This window comes from Numida meleagris, chromosome 22 (assembly GCF_002078875.1).
Source record: "Numida meleagris isolate 19003 breed g44 Domestic line chromosome 22, NumMel1.0, whole genome shotgun sequence".
Lineage (NCBI taxonomy): Eukaryota > Metazoa > Chordata > Aves > Galliformes > Numididae > Numida > Numida meleagris.
The window spans coordinates 2,657,930-2,669,827 of record NC_034430.1 but is presented as its reverse complement, the minus strand read 5'-3'; the positions used below and the strand labels follow the sequence as shown (position 1 = coordinate 2,669,827).

The following is an 11,898-nucleotide window of genomic DNA, read 5'->3' as shown; positions in this document are numbered from 1 at the left end:
GGGCGGCGGGCGGGAAATCTTGCGAGGGGCGCGGGGTCGCGCCGCCGCGCTCCGCGACGTCACCGCGCCATATAAGGAGCGGGGACCTCCCCCACCCCCACCCCCCGCCTCGGCCCTAGCGGTGCTGTGGGGGCGGGGCGGCCCTGGGCCGCGTCCCTGCGGCATCGCTCGTCCCCGCGCGGCAACGCGCCCCGCTCTGATAAGCGCTGCCCGCGGCTGCCGGGACACGCCCGGGGCTATCGCAGCCGCGCACGCGGCCGCCGCTGATACGGGAGGGACAGCGCCGGGGGGGGGCACCCCCCTTTCCCCCGTGCCCCCCCCCGCTCTGATGAGAGCCGGCAATGGCCGCGTAAGCCGCTGAGCCGTCGCAAAGCTCCTCGTGCTCTGCGCCCGTTATCGCCCGAGTGCTGCGCGCATCTGGTGCCGGGTTTATGTTGCAGCGGGTATTAAGGACTGCGGGGCTCGGCGGGAGGGGAGGGGAGGGGAGGGGTGCCCCTCATCCCACCCCCCCTTCCCGAGCTGTGGCTGCGGTTCGAGGCTGCCCGTGGGACGCTCAAACCATCCCCACTGCGGACGGGAGGGGACAGGAGCCCTTGGAAGCCCCCCCCTGCCGGTCCCGCAAAGCGGCTGCTGCCGGGGGATGCCGGAGGATGCTGGCAGGGACGTCCAAAATAAAGAGATTTATTGGCATGGAGTAAAGTGCAACCTCAGCTGAGTTTGGTGCTCAGAATACATAAAGTGTCCGAGAAAAGCCCAGAACGGAGCTGGAGGGCAAAAGGGAGAATCGACATCTTGGAAACACCCCGAGCAGGGTTAGGATCCAAAAACTGTACAAAGACCTTTACAAAAATAAAACAACATCGGGAGCCATCAGGTCAGTTATTTACAGTTGACACGGATGCCACGGAGCAGGAGAGGGGCTGAGATGGGGGCTGCATTTTGCAGCGGGGGGGGGGGATGAACTGGGGGCTGCAGAGGGAGATCGGCCGCTGTGGGCTCGGATCAGCCCTGGCCCCAGCTTTGCTTTGGAATGGCAGCGTGGCCCCAATCCTGCTGGGCTGGAGCAGGGGTTCCCTGTGGCTTCCAATGGGGATAAAGAGGCCAGGTGGGGAGGATGGAAGGCACGAGGTCAGGCCCTTCCCTGCACGTTTCTACTAAAATCAGCAGAAAGCAAATGCACGAGGCTGCTGAGAAGCGCGAGGCAGGCTGCAGCCCTGCTGGCTGTAGGCTCACGGGTGGCCTGTCCCGGATCCTCAGTGCCATGAGACAGGGATTGCCCAGCTGGAGAACCCCGGCACCAAGGGCTCTCCACGTCACCGCCCAATTCCAGAGGAGATCTGCTCCTTTTACGAGTGAGGGAGTTTTTCTTGCCAGTCCCTTAAACCCCCTGGGGAGATCTGAGCTGAACTGTACTCCTCCAACTCATGGCCCACAGTCAACAGAGCTGAAATGCAGCTCCAGCCCCGCTGTGTGCACATGAGCCAGAGCCCAGCTCCTGCACAGCTGCTTCTGAAGGGACAGATGGGGCTGATCCCTCATCCACCGTATTAACAAAGGTCACCGGGACCATAGGTGGCGAACGGTGCCATCGTGAAGAACGTGGCCACTCAGAGCAGGGAGAGGCGGCGATGCCCCGGAATGCAGCCATGAGAACACTGCAGAGCCCTTGTGTCACCCCGTCCTGTGGGTCTGGAGCACGGAGGGCTACTGCTTGTCTGTTTTGACATGGTCCCCGATCATCCTCCTGTGGTAGGTGGCCAGGAAGATGTCGTTGTCCCGGGGGCAGTCGTAGTGGCAGGAGCACGCCTTGATGAACATCATCTTCCTCTGGAAGAAGTCCCCCTCGGGGCAGCGGAACTCCACCTCGGCGGTGCTGGTGATGTAGGGGGTGCAGCAGCGCCCGTCCACGCAGCTGCCGCAGAACCTGGGCCTGTACGAGCGGGTGCTGGTGCAGCCTGAAAACTCGAAGAGAAGACGCCGGCGGGGCCTTGGGGTGCGCACGCATTTCTTCCCCTTCTAGGGAGAGAACAGCAGCAAACAGGTCAACAAGAACGTGAGCATCAGACCAAAGCTCAGCTGGGCTGCGCACCGTCTGTAGAATCACTGAGGCTAGAAAAGACCTCTGGGATCACCAAGTCCAAGCCCAACCCATCCCCCCATGCCCACTAAACCACGTCCCTCAGTGCCATGTCTCCACGGTTCTGGAACACCTCCAGGGACGGTGACTCCACCGCTTCCTGGGCAGCCGTGTCACTGCACTCCCACCCTTTCAGAGAACAAATACTTCCTAACATTCAGCCTGACCCACCGTTGGGCAGGAAGGCACGGAGAGAGCGGAAGCACGGAGCAAATCCCAAGCCCCTAAAATACAAGGATCTCTCCGCCAAGCCCTACCTTGGCTTCCTCCCAGGGGAAGTCACAGGGCCGCACCATGCAGAGCCGCGTCTCCTTCTCCAGGCGGCACTGGGGGTTGTCGTTGGTGACCCGGGTGGAGATGCCCATGCCGCAGCTCTTGGAGCACGCGCTCCACTCGGTGGTCTGCACCAAGCAGTTCTCTTGCAGGTTGTTCAGCTCCGGCTCGCGCTCGGGATCCTCCCTGAAAACTGAGCCGAGAGGAAGAGACGCGAGGGTCAGGGCTTGGGACAAAGGGGCACGGGGCTGAGCAGAGGGACATGGGGGAGGCTGGCTATTTACACGGTCTGACAGTGATAGGACGAGGGAGAATGGCTGTAAACCAAAAGGGGAGATCTAGGTTAGATGCAAGGAGGAAATTCTTCACCCAGAGGTGACAAGGCCCTGGCATGAGGCCCAGGGGGCTGTGGTACCCCTGGGCAGCCTCATCTGGTGGGGAGCAACTGGCCAATGGCAGGGGGTGAAGCTGGGCTTCCTTAAGGTCCCTTCCAACCCAACCATTCTGTGATTCCGTGGTTCTATGATCTTTGTAATTCCATAAACCATTCTATAATTCTCAGGGTTCCATTTCGGCCTCTTACAGGCTGCTCTGAGACCTGGCTTTACTTCTGCTGTTCTGACGCCTGCAAGAAATTCCCAGCAGGGAGCTGCAGGGGCCACCCACCCTCCAGCAAACACCCAGCAGCCCTGCAGGATGCTGAGCAAGGACGCAGTTCATCCCCATGCACCACGCGAGAGCCACCAGCTGTAAATAAAGGGACTGCAGGCAGCCAGGGCCCACCTCCATCCCCCAGCAAACCGCTCCATCCGCCCACCTCCCACCTGCCATGGCGCTTTCAAAGCGGTCCTCCTGGCCGCCCTCCTCGCAGACCCACTCCTCGCAGCACTTGTTGCTGAGCTTCACCCTCCGCGGGTGGGGGCAGCTGGGAGACGGCAGGCGCAGGTCGGCGGAGCACAGCGGGGTGCAGCCGATGGCCCCATCCATGCAGACGCACTGCAGCTTGCAGGTGGGCTGGAAGCTCTCCCCGTTGTGGTACACCTTGCCCAGCAGGTCACACGTCGCACCCTCGTGAGCTGAGGAGAAGGAAGATGGGGAAGGAAGGAAGGAAGGAAGGAAGGAAGACGGACGGGAAAGGAAGGAAGGAAGGAAGGAAGGAAGACGGACGGGGAAGGAAGGGAAGGAAGGAAGGAAGACAGACGGGAAAGGAAGGAAGGAAGGAAGGAAGGCGGACGGGGAAGGAAGGAAGGAAGGAAGGAAGGAAGGAAGGAAGGAAGATGGACAGGGAAGGAAGGAAGGAAGACGGACAGGGAAGGAAGGAAGGAAGGCGGACAGGGAAGGAGAAAAGGAGGAGGTGAGGGGGCAGCAGCGATGCTCTAAGGTCTGGTCCTGCACAGAGCTCTGCTCCTGGCTGTTCTTAAGAGACCTAAAGGCAACGTTCTCCTAAGAACAGCTGCTTCCCCATGTTTCTACAGGTGGGCTACAAGAGGAAAATAACGCGCTGAGTTTATGACCTTCGTGGCTCTGCTGTGATCATCCCCTTTGATGATGTCTTCCTTCCTGCCTCAGCATTTCCATTTTTTTCTGTTTGCTCTGATCTCTGTGTCTCTTATTCCCACCTCCCTCTGAGCTTTTCACTCCTTCCCAATCAAAACTGAACGAGCAAAAAGGAAAGGCAACGATATCTTACCCATAGCAACAGCGTTAACAGCGCTCACACCTTCTTCCATTTGTACCAGCCATTTTTTCTCCCCCAGCAGTTGCCAGCACAAATATCTTCTTTAGGTGTTTCACAGGCAAAGCCCGAATTCGTGAATGCTTTCAATGAGAAACGACTGAAGCATTTCAGTTTGAAATGGTTTTAACACCTCTGTGCTCTCCCTGCTCCCATCACGTCCTTCCTGATGTGATGGGACCTGATCTTACGCCTCCAGAATCCCCCACCTCCCAGCGGAATGGAATGGACGGGACCAAAGTGCCACCCGAGGACATCGTGTCCCAGATCCTCAGCCCAATTTTGGGAGACTCCGTGCCCCACGTTCCTCTGCCATTTCCGCCACGACAATCTCCATTTCTCCTTTAAAGGCAGGAAGGAGAGCTGTGACCTTCAGCCCACAGGTCTGATTTCCTACGTAGCAGAGCCCTGGGACTCTCACTCCAAAACCTGTGCAGCATCACAGTGAATGCAGAGCACTTTCCTTAAGAAAAATGTCCCGTGTTCATAGAAAGTCTTTGAGATGGAGACTTCTCCACGTTCCCACGTAAACTATCCTAATGACTTCGTTACCCTCAGTGCTAACGATTTTACTGCTACAAACACCTCATTTCCAGCCTTAATTGGGCAGCGTAGAGCTCACACCCCCTGGACATTGTCACACCTCCACTGACCCCACTCAGCATCACTCAGCAGCATGAGAGCCAACAGGAAGCGCTGGGAAGCTGCTGTGTCCTCTCAAGATCATGATGACCAAGCAAAACTGAGCAAAGAACTTACCAGTGCTTCTCAAAAGAGCGAAGAAAACACCTTCTACATGTTAAATTCATTAATTCGGGTGTGAAGAAAAAGCCCTGCGTGATCCTGGTGCTGCAAAACAGTGCAGACCCACCCAGGACTCCCAGTGCCCCCATCTCGGGTCAGTGCTTCTCCAAGCTCTCGCACTGCCCTCGTGTCATCCCATATGGAGAAGCTCGAATTCAAACCAGCAGGTGAGGGCCTGGCAGAGCAGTGCTGCTTTGGAGCAAAGAACGGGAGGCGAACAAAATGCATTTTTCCCCTCTGTAGCAAAATGAACTTTGGTGTGCTTTAAAAATGGCTACTAAACGACAACAAGGACACACAGATGCGAGTTTTTTCAGGTTGCAAAGCGGCACCAGCACTAGCTGAGGGAGAACGGGTCTGCGTTTGGATCCGCCTGGCTCAGCAGCTCTCATGCCCTGTGCATGCACTGCTTTACAAACGCTTTGCTCATCTGTTTGCAGCCAAGTGCTAAAGAATTACAAGGTGCCTCCTGCAGGCAAGCCGTGGGGCACAAAACGCCAAATCCCAGTGCAAGGCAGTGAGGTTTGGGGCGAGGCTTCACGTGCAGCAGCGCTTCTCATCGGGGCCCTCATCACCAATGTTTCCCCAGCAGAGCTGCGGGGCTGCAAGCATTCCCACCCGCATCGCAGGGACAGAGAAAACTGCACAAGGACGGAACGCGCAGCTCTCACCCAAGCAGATCCCGCTGCCTCTGTGGATATTGGAGAAGTCGCAGTAGAGTCCCTTGTGGTGGTCACAGGGCTTCTGCAGCGAGCACAGCTCGCCCAGCTGCCGGGCACACACCTTGCAGCAGCCGCAGGCGTCCGACACGTGGCTGGTGCCAGCAGGACACTGCAGGGGCTGGGAGGGACACCGGCATGGGTACGTGCAGCCCTGGGCTCCCACCTGCGGGGCAGACAAGGCACAGAGAGAGTGAGTCTGCTGCAAGCCAGCCGGAGGAATGAAAACATCCACTCGGTTCAGGGCACCCCATCGTCTGCACTGCTGCCAGAGGGGATGACGGGTTTGTGCCCCGCCTGCACACAGCTCTGTGAGTGCAGCTCCCCACGGTGCACAGCACACGGCTCGTCCTCCTCCCAGGGGGAGAAGGTGCAGGACCCACAGCACAGGCAGCAGCGTGCGGTCCCACGCGCAGCTCGGCCTGTCCTCCCCTGGAAGCAGGAGCACGGCAGTCGTTAGCAGCAAGGAATTCCCAGCTCTGACACAGCGCTGCTTGCGAGAAAGCATCGTTAGATCCCATCCAGAGCTGAAAGCAGCAAGGCACACACGGAGGACGTGCCCAAAGCCAGCACGGCTGCGGCATCGCTGGCTCCTGGGGGGGCCGCTGTGTCCCCCTCACCTCGAGCTGCCCCCATTGTCCCCACAGAGGCTCCCTCTGCCCTCCCCTTTTCTCAGAGCAGTGCCATCCACCTCCTGGGCACCCCGGGAGCTCTAGCCTTTATGTCACTCTGGGTACTGAGCAGAGATGCAGCTGTGCTGTGCTCCCCAGAATGCTCGGGATGCTTCCAGAACCCTGACAGCCTGGCATTCCTGACCCACAGCAGCCTCAGCCCCGGCTGGAGCCAGATTTGGGCAAGACCGAACAGCACAACCATGGAAGGGGCACAGCATGAGATCCCTGAGCACGCTCTCACATCTCCTTGGAAAAAAGCAGGGTGCTCATCGGGTCTGCTGCCCACTGAAACGCCCTGAGTGGTTTCCGAGGGCAGAGATATCCTGAAGGCAAAAGCAACAAGAAGAGCAGCTCCGTTTGCATTCACTGAGTGCTGGGTCTCTCCCCGCCTGCTGAAGTGCATTAAATACACTGAAAATGCAGCAGTGAAGCATCGCATCCTGCTGGTTTCCATGCATGCCACTGCTGAGATGAAGTGTTATTTAACTGTGAGTGAGTGGGGGGGGGGCATGAGATGGCAGAAGGGGCAATGCATTCCTAGCACGGGGCCTGTATTCAGATGCAATCCATGCACTGAAAGAAATAATGACAAGCAGCTTTCTCCAGCGCACCATCAGCCACAGGCCGTATACAGAAACACCCCAAATATCCCTCCTACTGCAAACCAGACCAAAACAAACCTCTTTCTGCACAGCAGAGAACCCGAGGGAATGAATCCCAGCTGAGCTTTCCTTCCTGCCGCCGTGAATCATTGTTGGCACTGTTTAAACCCAGAACCAAAGAACCGGCCCCAGCAAGCACCCAGCTTCACTTCCTCATTGCAGCTGCTTTCAGCACAGCACCCAGGCTCAGACCCTGGGCTCATTTCCCCCACCCACATGCAAAAGCACAGCTTAAAAGCCCCAACCCTTCCCCGTTTGCAGGGCTCTTTTTGTTATTTAGAGGCTTTCCTATCAGTCAGCTCCTTCCACCACCCAGTCCTCCTGGTGCAGGGTTTGCTGGGACTCCTGGGTGCTGCTTTGATTACCAAGCAAAGTCACCTGGGGCTTTTTGCATCCCCTGCTCCTCACTCACACTAAGAGCATTCCTACCTATCACACAAAGGCAGCATTTCCCCACCACTGCCATGGATGTGGCTGCAGTGGGGTTCTCCCTCCAGGGCCAGCACTTGGTTCCCTTCTGCTGAAGGGTCTGCCCTAAAACCACCCTTGAACTTCGCAGAGTGGGATCTCACAGATTCACTGCAGCTTTGTTCTTCTTTCTGCTGCGGGTGCATGGCTGTGAACTGCAGGAGCAGCAGAACCAGCGTTACAGAGCAAGGTTAAGAATTAAGGAGGTCAGAGCCCAAACCTGGCGTGCTGATGCTCCCTGCCCCTAGCTAGCTCTGCTGGCAGCTCCCATTGAGCCTGGGGAAAAGAGGTGAGACGTGCTCCCTGCTTTGCACACACCCAAAACCTCTTCCTCTGCACCCTCTGACACCAGTTGCATTCCCCATCCCCTTCCCCTATGACATCTCCCTCCACTCCCATTCCCATTCCCCTTCTTCCTCTGCACCCTCTGAAGGTGTGAGCAGGGGATGTGGGCTCCCACTGCAGCAGCTGTGCAGCACTTCTCACTCCTGGTCAGTTTGCAGACGAGCGCAGGGAGCCAGCGTGGAAGGCTGAACCACACAGAGCCTTTAGAAGAGGTTTGGGCTCAGCCCTGCACTCAGAGCTGGGGAAGGAGTGCCTGGGAGCTGAGATGGCCGCTTGCTTTGGGAGCCAGGGTTAACACAGTGAGCATAGCACTGGTTCTGTTCCATGCTCCAGGACTGGCAGAAGATAAAGCAGTCATAACACGGCTATTCCTGCACTGCAAACAGCCCATCACCACGGGTAATTCCTGCTCTCTCCCCATCACAGCGCTTGGGGCACCGTCCCATGGCTGCAGCTCTGCCCCACGGTTTGTCCCAGCCCCAAGGAGCAGCAGAGCTGGGGCACCCTGCGTGGCCGAGGTGCAGCAGCGCCAGCTGTGGTGCTGTGCGCATGGAGCATCGCCCTGGGAGCTGGGGATGGAAGAAAGACTGCAGTCCCATTCCACAGGCAGCGGGTTTAGGGAGAAAGATGACATCCCTGATCAGCTGTGAGGTGACACAGGGATAAGGTTTGCTGTCGTTTGTAGGATGGCTGTGATAGGGAAAGGAACAGCAACAGCAACCACCCCGAGCCCCAGCCATTCCCCTCAGACCTCAGCCAGGTGCACAGGGCACAGTTCCCGGGAGGAAAGGGGACAGAGCACACTTGTGAGCGCCGCCAGCAGCAATGGGACCTGATCAGAAGCTTGTTGCACCTATTGGCACAGACAGGCCCTCAAAGCAGCAAACCCAACGTCTTCACCGACCCAAAAGACGCTGCAATTAGATCTCGTGCTCACAAACACATTAATTATGCAGCAATGTTCCCGCTCATACTGGCACCGCATTGCACACAAATGTCCCAGGCAGAGCCAGCTGCTCCGTGCGTGCACTTGGACACAGAACAGACCCAAACCCCTGGAGGGGCTGTGGTTCGATGGTGTGTCACTACTCCAGGGGAAAAGGGATTTGGGGGGCAGGAGGAGGATGATGGTAATAACCTGGGCTACGAGACCTGCTCCTTGCAGTGCCACAAACCCAGCAGCTTCAGCTCCCTATCCTCTTCCACCTTCTCCCAAAGCAGGGCTGGCTCTTAGCTCAGCAAAGTGAAACCCCCCCCCCCTTCCCACCCCCGGGAGCTCCGATGCCCTCAGGCGTTATGCACAGTGCAGTTCCGTGCACACACCTGCAGGGCTCTGCGTGCAGCCCCGCTGCTCCGGGCAGGCAGTGACTCTACAGACATCCCCAGCCCAAAGCATCACATGCATGAAAGCAAGAAGCTGCAGCACCCAGACAGCAAAACGCCGTCTGTACATACCCAGGCAGGGGCGAGGAGCAGAAGAAGCAGGGTGTGGGTGGCTGTCCCCACGCTGCCAGACATCCCGAGCGAGGGAAGGGAGGCACTCAGCCCTCTGACCCACGCACTGCCGCCTTCTTTGGAATTTCTCATCTCTCTTTGGAGAAAGTTGCACATCAGCTTCTCCTTAAATAGCCTCCCGGAGGGGGCGTGCCTGCCCTTGAGTGACAACCTGCAGAGCAGCCTGAGATGGGTGCAAGAGGAATGCCCAGATTCCGGGGCAGGAGAGCGGATTCCTGTGGCCCTGGCGGCTGCGGAGCCTGCAGGTCGGTTACGTTCCGCGTGGGGAAACAAAATCCCGGTCAAAGCGGGGTTATTATTTTTTAATTCTTCCCTCTGACTCCAGAAGTATGAAGGCTGGGTCGGCTTCCCCTGCTTACATCCATTCCTTTTCGGCTGCAGGAGCTGAGGACTTGAAGAAGCGCAGATACAAAGGCTGACGCCTGCGCTCCTGCAGCGAGGAGCTGTTTGTGTTATGGGGCAACAGAAAGCTGCAGGGTGAAGGTTACTGGTAAAGCACAGCAGTTCCTGCTAGCACTTGATTTGTGCCCCGGGATTGATGCAGGATAGCACGCGGTCTTATCTCAGGGAGCAAGCTTTTTGCTGCTGGGAAGAGGAGAGGGGAAGGAGTGCAGCAGAGGGCACTGTGAGCCCTTGGTGGCTTGGGTGGGACGGAGCAGGCTGGGCAGTGGGCAGTGATGCTCGGTGCTGCGGAGCAGCCTCAGCATGCACAGCCATGCCTATGGGTCAGGGATGGGCATAGAAGTGCCCAAAGATCTTTAGACTGGCCCAGTTTGGGCTGTCATAAAGAGGAGGCAAGGACACGTGTGCCGTCTGGTCCCCACTGCGTGTGCCGGGAAGTTGGATGGGAGATGAAGAAAGCGACAGGGACCGAGCAGCAGCAGGTCCTGGAAGTGCAGCCTGCCTCCTCCTCGCCTCCTGGTGCAGGGCATGCCAGCCAGCAGCCAAGCCCCACATCGTGCTCCAGTCCCAACATCAGCTCGGCTCCCACGCTGCCTGTGCTGCTGCTTGTCCATGGCTGAAGACAGACCACTGTGACTCTTAATTAATTAGCACGTGGAGAGCCCCTTGGGACTGGGAGCTGGAAATAATTAACACAGTGTAAACCTCTGAAGATGCACTTCCTTCTTTTCCTGCTCTGTAAGATGAGGGATTTCACAGTCTTCACAACAGCCACCACGAATGGCACAGCCCAGGATCACGTCTCCATACAGAGATTTGATGCCCTGGAGGTGGCACAGACCCTTGTCCTCAAGCAGTTAGAACCGAGGGCAGCCTGGCTGGATACACATTCATTTCATTTTTGGAAGGCTTGGCACCTGAAACTGCATCACTGCCTAAAATGAACCATTCACATTTTGCAAGTCGTTCTCCCCCAGCTCATAAATAAGACAGGGATAAAGCACCATGCACCTCTGCCGTCCTCAGGCAGCGAGGACATAAAGCACAGCTGCGCTGCAAACCACGCACTGCTCCATGCACACACTGCTCCCTGCCCAGGAAGAAGCAGTTTCACCTTGACCCGTGCTTTGCCAAATTCCACTTTTCACATCAACGTGCCACGTGACCTCGAGCAAACAGCTGCCTGCTGCGTGCACTCTGCTTACCAGCTTAAATTGCTGCGCTCACCAGATTTGGGGTTGTGAAGGATCCCCTGACATTGGAGGCTGCAAGACATAAGTGGCATCTTCCTGATAAGAGACCAAAAGTCATCAGCCAAGGCCTTACATTTCCTGCAAGGTTTGGGAGTTCTGCAGGCTCCTGTGCCTTGGGTGAGCCAGCAGTCTCTGAATGCTCTGGGGCTTAAACGCGGCTCCCTGTGACCTCCCTGCTGCCTAGACCCATGTTCCAGTTCAAGTTCAGTGCATTCAGCCTCACCCTTGAGAGATATTTGGGTCTGCATTCATGCCACCTAATCCTTGTGCGCTTGATTAAGACATCTGAATATGAAGCCTAATCTCTCGAAGTCCTATAGTCAATGGAGGTAGATGAAAGCTCCCAAAGTGCCTGCTGATGGCCCCATCTCTCTGCTTTGCTCCATACACACCCAACACATCTCTCTATGACGTGTCTGTAGTAAATGGTCAAGAGAAAGCAGCATATAAAGGCAGCGCCAGAGCTCAGCAAAGGGTAAATGCTGCATTTTATCTGCCTCAATCTGGATGGGAAAGGCTACTGTGCCCTAAGGCAAAGGGCAGGAAAAGCCATCCCAACTTTGCTAGAGCATCACATGTTCGGCTAGAGCCGGTGCTTAGATACAGAGCTCGCCAGCAAAAGCCTACGTTCTCTGCTGGACAAAAACGCCCCCTGGGGCCTGGTTGGGTTGTGAGGGCCCCAACCAGCTCTGCAGCTTCCCAAGGGCACTGCCAGAAATGCAGAACCCACTGATCCATGCACAACGATTTATCAGACCGCACCGCTCACCTGTGTCGGAACAGGTGAAGAGCAAGACAGCTCCGCTTCAAAGGACACATTTGCAATGAGAAGTCAACCCGAAGCAGAGTGCCACGGGTATCGGGCTCTCTGCCAAAAGCTGGGAGTTGGAGCCCTTGATATTCTTCTCCTT

The 11,898-nt window shown here is 57.2% G+C and overlaps 1 protein-coding gene across 1 annotated transcript; it reads right to left on the bottom strand.

Moving 5' to 3' along the window:
- Positions 662 to 11,898, bottom strand: LOC110387500 (connective tissue growth factor-like). Its single transcript, XM_021375667.1, has 5 exons — positions 9,273 to 11,898; positions 5,621 to 5,834; positions 3,235 to 3,486; positions 2,395 to 2,603; positions 662 to 2,016 (listed from the first exon to the last, which is right to left on the bottom strand). Exons 1-5 carry the CDS (start codon positions 9,426 to 9,428, stop codon positions 1,705 to 1,707), a joined length of 1,143 nt encoding a protein of 380 aa, XP_021231342.1. The 5' UTR covers positions 9,429 to 11,898; the 3' UTR covers positions 662 to 1,704.